General features: G+C 33.1%; 2 protein-coding genes across 2 annotated transcripts; both read right to left on the reverse strand.

The window, feature by feature from the left end:
- Positions 1 to 1,190: 1,190 nt before the first annotated feature.
- On the reverse strand, positions 1,191 to 3,913 carry LOC125809009 (uncharacterized). Its single transcript, XM_049488687.1, has 3 exons — positions 3,263 to 3,913; positions 1,867 to 2,419; positions 1,191 to 1,276 (listed from the first exon to the last, which is right to left on the reverse strand). Exons 1-3 carry the CDS (start codon positions 3,911 to 3,913, stop codon positions 1,191 to 1,193), a joined length of 1,290 nt encoding a protein of 429 aa, XP_049344644.1.
- A 2,220-nt stretch (positions 3,914 to 6,133) lies between these two features.
- Positions 6,134 to 9,947, reverse strand: LOC125808997 (protein PLASTID TRANSCRIPTIONALLY ACTIVE 16, chloroplastic). The gene is made up of 6 exons (XM_049488674.1): positions 9,661 to 9,947; positions 8,736 to 8,968; positions 7,963 to 8,415; positions 7,715 to 7,783; positions 7,383 to 7,441; positions 6,134 to 6,834 (listed from the first exon to the last, which is right to left on the reverse strand). Exons 1-6 carry the CDS (start codon positions 9,815 to 9,817, stop codon positions 6,318 to 6,320), a joined length of 1,488 nt encoding a protein of 495 aa, XP_049344631.1. The 5' UTR covers positions 9,818 to 9,947; the 3' UTR covers positions 6,134 to 6,317.
- Positions 9,948 to 10,699: the final 752 nt, after the last annotated feature.

The following is a 10,699-nucleotide window of genomic DNA, read 5'->3' on the forward strand; positions in this document are numbered from 1 at the left end:
TTTTATTAAAGTTTTAAAGACTTAAGTTGCCTATTCCTCCGTCGCGTACACCTTTTTCGTCCACCCGCTCCTATTGTGACTATACGCGCACGACAGCTGGCAAAACTGATGATGTGGATTTCCACCTGGATAAATAATAGCCACCTAGATAAATTAATATTGCAAAAAATAAATTTCTTAAATTTAAAATTCATTGTTTAAAAGTTATATTTGAATAAGGGCTTATTTCGCGGAACTCCTTTTGGATTTGGGTTTTTCTAGACGTGAAGTTGGTCGATTAAATTTCAAATTTGTCTGAAATTCTTACCAAGTAAGTGTTAATCTTTGTTTCCTTTACTTTTCATTTACATTTTGCCCTATTTTTCGTTTAAAATATGCCAAATATTAAAATTCATTGTTTAAAAGTTATTTTTGAATAAGGGCTGATTTCGCGGAACTCCTTGAATTTCAAATTTGTCGGAAATTCTTACCAAGTAAGTGTTAATATTTGTTTCCTTTACTTTTCATTTATATTTTTCCTTATTTTTCGTTTAAAATATGTCAAATATTAAAGAAAAATGGAGATTTTACGTTTTTTCACCGTTGTAGCTTTGTGATGTGGCAAAAAATCACTTCCTCACGCGCCTAGTAGAGTGTGTTGTCAATTTCTACGCCAGGTGGACGAAAAAGGTGTACGCAACGGAGGAATAAACAAGTTCGGGGGGTAATTAAAACGGAATTTAGTTTAGGTGTACACCATATAAAAAGCTTCAAGTTCGGGGGGTAATGAGTACTTTTGCCAAAAATAAATAAGAATAAAAGTAAACATAAAATTCAAAAAAAATTAATATGAAATAAAAGAAATACTTATAAATTAAAGTTTTAATTATTTTTGTTGCCTCTCACTCTCTCAAAAAGAGTGAACTACACCTTTTTTGCCACCTCAGCATTCAGGGAGCAAATAATTATACTTTAAAATAGTTCAGGGAAGTAATAGGTTTCTCATGAAGTATAAGTGTGTAGTTGGTAATCTGGTAATAGATTAAGGGGGTATTTGACTATTTTCTCTAAAAATTAATTGCAAATAATCCTCATTATATATGATAAAGTTTAGAACTAGGCACATTGAGCTTTATTTTCAGAATGTCAACTCAAAAAAAATGATCTTCCATAGTCTTGACAATTATGGAATATCAAAATACAAATAAAAATCATGGAATTATTTCATCCAACATGCAATCTCTAAGTTTGATTTCTGTAACATTCATTTCTGCCTTGTAAACAACATCACAACACTCTCTCCTACTACCGTCCTGGAAAAAAGAAGAAGAAAAACAAATGTTAATAATATATTTCCTTCGTTTAAAAAAGAAGGATCTATTTTTCATTGTAGTGTGTTTCAAAAAGAATGACTCGTTTCTGTTTTTGGCAACACTTTAATTTTGGATTTTTACGTGGCATGTTTAAGGTTACAAGATTAAATGTCATTTTAATATATTTGATAGGCATAATACATAAATGCGTCATTTAAGTTGACATCATTCCACATTTATGCCCTCCAACTTCAGGCGTGCATAAGTAGACACTTAAACTTATATAAAATTGAACAAGTAGACACATAAGTCCTACGTGAAATAATAGGACACCACGTAGGTAGCAAATTGTCGTGTAGAATGCTACATAGGACGTGTGTATCTATTTGTTCAACTTTATATAAATTTAAGTGTGTACTTGTGCACACCTAAAGTTGAAGGGCATAAATGTGATCGATCTAAGGCCAAGTTAAAGGGCATAATTACATATTATACCTATTTGATATAACTTTGAAAAGTCTTCTTTATTGTATCAAGTCAAACTATATCATTCTTTGTGAAACGAAGGAAGTACTCACCCAGTCAAGCTTCTTCATGGGAGAAAGGACATGTATTTCTGATATATGATTTGCAGAGTGATTGCCATTTGATAAACAAGGTGGCAATTTTCTTGAATATCTCCTAGTATAATTTGTAACCAAATTATAACTTCCACTACGCATATTCTTGATGGACTCAAAGAAAAGAACATGTGGAGCGTCACAAGGATTATTATTAGGCAACCTAGTGTTAAAAACAAAGAAAGGTTTATACAATTTGCTCCATGGAATAAAAGTTTGTAAAGGTATTTGTATAAAACTTGGTGGAAAAATGGACTCATAAATTTGAATAGAGTAACCCCATGATATTGAAAATGTCCAATTTTTGGGCTTGTGATAACAAATGCTTTGTTGTAAGAGTCTTGATTGAAATTGTCCATTTTTTGCAACTTTCATTAAATGGTTAAGTGATTGTGAATGATTCATGAAGGGAAATATTGGGTCTACATAATCAAGATGGTGAAGGGAAATTAAAGGAGATTGTGGATGTGCTGAGAGAAATCCAGATATGTCTCCATGTAGGTCTATCTGCAATAACAAAGATATAATATGCAATATATGAATTTACCTTATAAACACTACAACAATCTTTAATTAAAGGTCTCGAGAGTTTAAATATTAGAATTGAAGTTGTCTTTGGTAAAAATCGGTTTACCCCTGATGGGATTTTCGGACATAAATTCGAATAAATTGGGCCTAAAGTGTGAGTCAGACACCAGATGAGGAACAAAAAAAAGGGTAAAAAAAACAAGATAGATTATATTTTAGGGAAAAGACTCAATATGTCATCAAACTTTGAAAAAAAACTCATCTATGTCATTCGTTAAAAGTTTGACTATTTATGCCATTTCAATTTGAAAATAGGCTCATCCATGCTATTATTCGCAAATGAAAATGGCATAGATGAACCAATTTTTTAACGGATGGCATAGAGGAGCCTTTTCTCAAAGATCGGTGACATATTTGAGCATTTCCCCTATATTTTATAATCTTTTAGTTAAGTTATTTTGTTCTTACAAAATCTTCTAGTATGTTTTATAAAATGATTATTTTTCTTTCTTATGACTATATATAACATATCAAATAAAACAAAATGCCTTTTTAAAAATATTTTGACAAAATTTCTCATAGATCAATTTGGGTAACATATATATCAGCCCAACCCTTGGTGGACTGAAATGACCTGAACTAATAAATGTACGGGTCAATAATCAGCCCAAACTTAGACGCGTTGGGCGGATTATAATTTTGTGGACTAGTTTTGTCACTTCTACTTAAATCTTCTCTTTTCCAAAAAAGTTTAAGTTACCTAATAGTGCAACAAAAAAAATTACACTGACAATACATATAACTTAAGCTCGTTAAAAATACCTGATGGAAGCCCTTTTCTTGAGTGAGAGAAACACCTAAATCAGCCACACATGACTGCAAAATATGGTCACCTCCATAATAAGTTTGATACTTTTTGATACAAATATCCAAATTCTCAACCATTGCCTCCACAAGTGCATAACTAAAAGCATAACCACCACCACCAAAAGCCATATTAAATGAATGTGCAACGTTTGATGCATGTGTTTCTGAATTCATCCCAACATAAAAATATTTCCTATGATCATACTTTGACAAAACCTCAACCAAATTATCTATGAAAAAAATTGTGTCATCATCAGCCATAATGTACCATCTAGCACTCTTGTTCTCCATCTTAAATGTCTCTTCCACAACGCGAGCCATTCGTATGGTTTGTTGAATTGGATGCTTATCGTACATTTTGTATCTCGAGGTGTCTTCTGAGACCTTGAAAGGAGGACAAGAAGAGTAAGGCCATGGAAGCACTTGATGATCTTTTGGGAAGCTCTCGAGGAACACGAATCCACGTGTTATGTTTGGTTTCCACCAGGATTCAACGTAAGATATTCTGTTCTTCCATGTTCTAGATAAGCTTGTTATTCCGAATACTAGATGGCTAATATTGGTAGGAGTATCATCTTGTGTAATGTCATGACCTTTGAAACTCATCAAGTTGTTGAATATAATGATTGAGTTGCAACATGGATGGTTAGATAGCAAAATGTGGATTACATAGAGGATTAGACCTGAAATTAACAATGATTTGCATAATTTTCCACTTAATAAAACGGATAATTGCATAATCTTACGTCGAATTAGAGAAATCAAGTTTGTGAAAACCATCAAGGGATACCAATTTCTTGAAGAAAATAATGTGATTTGATGTAATTATAAGTAATGAGTGAAAGCTTGAAAATTTAAAGTAGAATTTTATGGGGTTTGGTCATAAGGATAACACAAGGTGCATGTTAATAATGAGACATGTTATTTTTCTCGTGTAAACTATATAATAAAGTAAGGTGTTGAATTAAATGTGAAAAGGTAACAAAAGAGATGTGTAGTACTATAAGTAGTTCAGTTTTTCTCGTGCCCTTAAGCCAAATGCACGAGTTATACACACTTTTTTTTCGAGTCTGACTAATCCAGATTTGTGCGCTACTTTGGGAGATAAAGGATTTCCTACCAAAGGTGACTCCATATTATATATCAGGGGCTAAAACCCGATACTTCTATTTAAGAATGGAGGAGTACTTACGGAATAACCTCTTCTTGTTGCTATGAACACTTTTAGCATTGAACATTGCTTATTTTAGTGAGATTTTGGAAAATTTGCCAAAGGTAACTTTATATTGTTAACTAGCATAAATCTGACTAGGGGCGTACAAAACCGAACCGAAAACCGAACCAAACCGTAAATCGAGTCAAACCGGAAAAAAAACCCGACTAGTGGTTTGGTTTGACTTGGTTTGGTATTGGAAAAAAAAATCCGACTATATTTGGGTTGGTTTGGTTTTAACTTAAAAAAACCAACCCGACATTATATATGTAATTTTAAAATTTTATTTTATACATAAAAATTTTTACTTTGATATAATTTTAAAATATTCTTATACTATTTCATAGTTTTATCTTTTAATATATTATTTCAAGTTTAAAACTTAGAATTCGGAATGGTCCAATAAAGATTATAGTTCATAGATATTGATAATTATAATAAAACTTAAATCAAAATCAAATTAATACTAATGCAAAAAGAAAATCAATTCAACACTAAGAATGACAATAATATTGAATATTTGTTCTTTAGTTTTACATTGGTTTAGACAATTAAAATACATAATCTAATTTAATTGTCCTTAAATATTTAGTAATGTAACTAATACTTATTAAACTTATTTTAGCATGATTTAGTACTTTTAAATTATGATTATTTTCATTATGACTTTGCAATATTTATTTTATATGATGATTTCATTATTATTTTTTATTGAATATTTTAGTGTCATCAGTACTCATCTCATATTTTGTGTTATTTTCTTAAAAAACACCTTAGATAATTGTATTTTGGTTGGACTAAAGAAATATTTGGAGCACAAGTTAATTATATGTTTGTATGCAAACTTTACGGAAAAAAATCCAAAAATCTGAAAAAATCCGAGGTTTATTAGTTTGGTTTGGTTTATAAATTTAAAAATTTGACACAATGGTTTGGTTTGGTTTGGTATTTGAAAAATCCGAATTATATTAGTTTGGTTTGATTTATAAATTAATTTTTTTACACAAATGATTTGGTTTGATATTTGAAAAATCCGAACCAACCCGGTCATGTACACCCCTAAATCTAACTATTGCCAACAAGAACATAGGGTAGGATTTATAAATTATAGGGAAAAGGATTTGATATACCCTTCAACTTTGCGAATTAGAATTGATATACCACTTATTATAAAAGTGGTCACATATACTCCTTCCGTTACACAAATGGTCCACATATATCCTTTTCGTCTAATGAAAGTGAAAATGTTGATTTTAAATTTATTTTCTTGATTTTTTTTATAAAAAAATATACATGTAGGGGTATATTTGACTCTTTTCCAGGTATATAATTTGATCTTTGTCACATGTGAATTTTTTTTTGACTTCTTTGATTGAACGGCTAATTTTCATTCAAGAGTACTCATGTGCCTAATTTAAAGTTGCGGGGCTCAATCAATCTAATAGTTGACTAATATTATTTTCCAATATAAAGATACATTAGTACACCCTATGTAGCTTCTCCATTGATTAGCGATAATTTAACTTGTTATAGCAGGTTACTTACTACCTACCTACAATGAGTTTAAGTTCTATGCATCCATCGACAGAGTAAATATTATTTGAAAGTGATCGACAAAAATGAACAAGTGCCTTAAATGTTGCATTTGAGGCAAATATACACTAAGATCCACAGAAAATGTGCAGGGATTTACATGCTTTCTCACTCAGCCTCAGTTAAGCCATTGTTTTAACCTCATAATTAGGCTAAAATGATATATAGAAAATTAATATTTTGCCCTTCTCTTATCCATTCATCTTAATCATCAACATAGATGGTTTCTTGTTGAAACAGTCCACCAAAAATCTTCCTCTTCTCTGTTGCAGCAACCTCTGTTTGTTTAGCTGGTTTCGGAGCCTCCTTCGTTTTCGAAGCAAATGGATTCCTTGGAGGAGTTTTCACCACTGCTTTCTGAGCAGGCAAATTCTTGGCCTTGGCACGTCCCCTAACGGTAGCAACTTGAGCGTCTGATTCTTCGTTGGCCTTTTCAACAGCTGATTTGAGTTGTGAGCTGAATTTCTCAAATGAAAATCCTGTACTTAAGCCTTTTGCTTTGTCTAGTAGACTTTCAACAGAAGGAATGGAAGCTGATGACGCCTTCTCTTCAGGTTCCTTTGCAATGCTAGAAGCAGCTTTTGCTTCTTTCTTTTCGAGCTTCTTTGCTTCTTGTTCCTGCCTCTTGGATGCTTCAGCAGCTCCTCGAGCTTCTACCTCAGCTTTCGATTTTTCAAGGGCTTCTGCGTAGGCCTTTCTCCGACCATCCTCAGGAATGACGCTGTGTATATAATGTTTCACTCATTTAGATTATATGGCATCCAGAACTGGTACAAAGAGGATAAATCTCTGTATATACTTATCGTATTGTTTTGTTGTAGTTTCTGTTTTGTTACTATCTGTTGTTTTTGTTATTATTTGTTGCTTCTTGTACTTCCGTTATTTATTTCTTTGAACTTTTTTTTTCCTTGAGCTGATGCTTTATCGGAAATTGCCTCTCTACCTATATAATAAGGTAGGGGTAAGTTCTGCGTACACTCTACCTTCCCTAGACGACACTATGTTGGGACCATATGTTGTTGTTGTGCTGACAGAGTGAAAAGAAATAGTTTAACCTGTTTTATAGCAGGAACTCTTATCTTATTTTCCCAATTACTAATCCCACTTTTTATGGACGCTTACTTGTAGCTATCTTTTGGATGATCTGATGATTCGTTTACACTTTCAGATTTAGTACGTAGAAGTTAAACACCTAGAGAAATCATTCTTACGAGCACTAGTATCACCGAAATTTGGAAATGCAGTAATTGAGGAAAAAGAGGTATTTACCTAAAAAGTTCATCCACAGTCTTTGATGGTGCTGATGGATCAGCAAAGACTTCCACAACCTGTATAAAGAAATAACTCCAGTGGTTGAACATCCACATTATAACTAAAGAAGACCAGTAAAGGTTCACTTGCATAAATTCATTTCATTTGAACTTTTTCTTATCTTAGTAAACTTGTCAATTTAAATCCGGTAATCAACGTTTATTGTAATGTTATAATATGGGACTAAGACGGGCTTAAATGGAGCAACATGAGAGTGAGACTTCATATAACCGACCTCAACTTGTAGTTGTTGTAATGTTGCTTTACTTAAAAGGAGGAGCAGTCACTACCTTATTTTCTGCCACCGCTGTGTTGGAGAAAACATCTACAACGAGCTTAGCTATCTGAGACTTCCCCACCTGATGATTGACATAAAACACGAGATCATAAGTGATGACTTAGCTTATTTAAATCTATTTAACATGCGTAGAAAGCAGAAAAAGGAACCAATAAACCGAAGAGTATGTCATGTGACTAAATCCACAATAGAATATATGAACATGTTCAACATTAAAAGAAATTGCATACATTACATTACTTTATAGGCGTCAGCACCAGCACTTCCTTCAGCTGAAACAACGATTTTGTATGAGCTCTCAGGGGAGAAATCCTCTGTTAATTTGGTTTTTATGAGTGTATAGCTTAGATCTGTCTCCACTATCTTCTGCAGAAACTCTGCTATCGTCAACGGTTGAGATTTTGAGAACAGATTGTTGAAGAAAGATGTAATTCCATCGAGCACATTGTATGTAGAGCCTCCTGAAGAAGATTCATCATAGACTATGGCCACATGCCCAACACCAGCTAATTGTGCAGCTTGTATAACTTGTACAGCATCTGTTGTGGTGACTTCAGTCGCAGGACCGTTTTCTCCCTTACCAATAGTAACCACAACTTTGCTAGCATTTCCGATTGCCTTTGCAATCGATTCTGCATCTTGAAATGTGGATGCAACTGCATTCAGGCATTTTGACTCATCGTTAGAGATTACCTGCAATCATGCAACATGTATAGTCAGAAAACAACAACTCATTCCCTCAACCAATGTGAGACACTCTAACACTCCCTCTCCCCTCCCTCATGAAGTTGGACATCTAGATCGTGGACGATATAGCATCCAGGATCAATATTGTGAAACACAACAAACAAAGATGACTCTGATAGAGAAAAATGTACCTTGAACCTAATTCAACCAAAACGTTAGCTCATGAGTTAATATTTCCCAAAACCATATATGAAAATAGTTCATTCCTACAATCAATGTCGGATACTCTAACGAGTTCCGTATTTTGCAAGGACAAAGAGACTGACCTTGTAGCTAACGGCTAGACGAGCTAGCTCTTGTGCAGCACCAAGGTCAGAAACTCCAGCTCTGACACTATAACCTTCACGCAACAGCAACTGTGCAATGCGGATACCAGCTTGCCCAGTTGCACCAGCAACAAACACCGTTCCAGGATCCTTTGCCCTTTGCCTTCCAAAAGACAATCCAGAAGATGTGTTCGTGCTAGCAGGTATCAAAGACGTCACATCAGGTAACTTACCTGTTGAAGACACAGTATGATTAAGTAATTAAAAGTGTGCTCGTCTTCTAATCTTTTAGATAATACCAGTAACACAATTCAATAGACACCAGAGCACACTTTTACGGACATAATTAAGTAAATCCAAATGAAATGGCCACACAATTCAATATAATATCAGAGCAAGCAGACACCTAGTGTTCAATTCCCAATATGACATTAGAGCAAACACAAGTCCTGCATTCTAGTCTCACTGTCACCCATAATCAAAAAGAAACTTTACAGAAATAATAAAGTCAATTTACATGAGACGGACACATAATTAAACATGGTATCAGAACAAGCAGACATCCAGTGTTCAAGTCTCAAATAAGGCATTAAAGCAAACATCAGTCTGGCATCCAAGTCTCACTGTCACCCATTATCAAATTAAAAAAAAGACTTCTACAAATATAATTAAGTAAAGTTAGATGAAATGATCGCACAATTCAATATGGTATCAGAACAAGCAGACGCCTAGCCGTTCAAGTTTCAAATATGACATTTGAGCAAAACATCACTCTCACCCATTATAAGAAAAACACTTCCACATACATAATTAAGTAAATTCAAATGAAATGGTCACACAGTTCAACATTACCAAAAATAAAATAGATCAAAAAATAAAATAGATCAAATATTAAATGAGATGATCAGACAATTCCAACCATTACCGAAATCAAAGTTGAAGGGGTTGCCAGAATTGGTTGTAGTTTCTTGATTTTGTCCAGATTTTTTAGCAGAAACAGTGAATCTTGGATTTTTGAATGATAATCTTGGATGAGGTGTAGTTGAAAGGAGAAATGAATTTGAAGTAAGAGTTGGAGCCATGAGATATGAATTTTATTTTATTTTTGGAAAGAGATAGCAGATGAATTGCTAACTCTTTCTATTTAGTTACTATATTTTGCATGAAAAATTTGTGTTTTTTAAAAAATGAAATTCTATATCTGTGGCATTTGATTCTGGTCTCAGAACACAGTTTTTGGATTGAACAATTTTGTCCATTTGGATGGGGAATAAAGTGGATTTCCAATGAAATAATGCCACGTCAAATTTTATCTACAAAAGAAAATTTCAAGCCAGTCGTTTCTAATTGGTACAAAAATAGTGCAAATTTTCCATAACATTTTGTTAGATGCTAATTTATTGTGCAACCTTTCAAATTTTAAGATTCAACAAAATGTTTTTTTAATGTAATTTTTTTCATTTATTATTGGGATATGGTAGAAGTATCTAGACTATGACCGAAATCTCAGACACACGCTTTAACTAAACAAAGGTTCTATTACCCTCTCAACTCCATTTTTTTGTAATTATATTTTTGTAATTTGGTACACCTTTTTAGCTTACGTGGCATTCAAATATCTCTCACGCGCCTTAACTACGTTGAGTCACGGAGTGTACCACGTAAGTCAAAAGATATACAAAATTACGGAAAAAAAAAAGTTAAGGAGGTAATAAGACCTTAGTTTAGTTAAAATGTGTCCCTAGTATTTCGATCGTAGTCTAGGGGTACTTGTGTCTTATCCCTTATTATTTGAAAATCTTGAATTATCAATTACTATAGTTTAAAGTACTTTTTTTATGTAGTTTTTAAATATGCAAATTTTAGGTTTAAAAAACTTGAAAAGTTCAGGCTCAAACTCGTCGTTAAATTAAATTGTTTGACTCTCAAAATTCGAATGATTCTTCCCCGGGGAGATACTGTAC

Source organism: Solanum verrucosum, unplaced genomic scaffold (genome assembly GCF_900185275.1).
Source record: "Solanum verrucosum unplaced genomic scaffold, falcon-dt-bn FXZP01000699.1, whole genome shotgun sequence".
Lineage (NCBI taxonomy): Eukaryota > Viridiplantae > Streptophyta > Magnoliopsida > Solanales > Solanaceae > Solanum > Solanum verrucosum.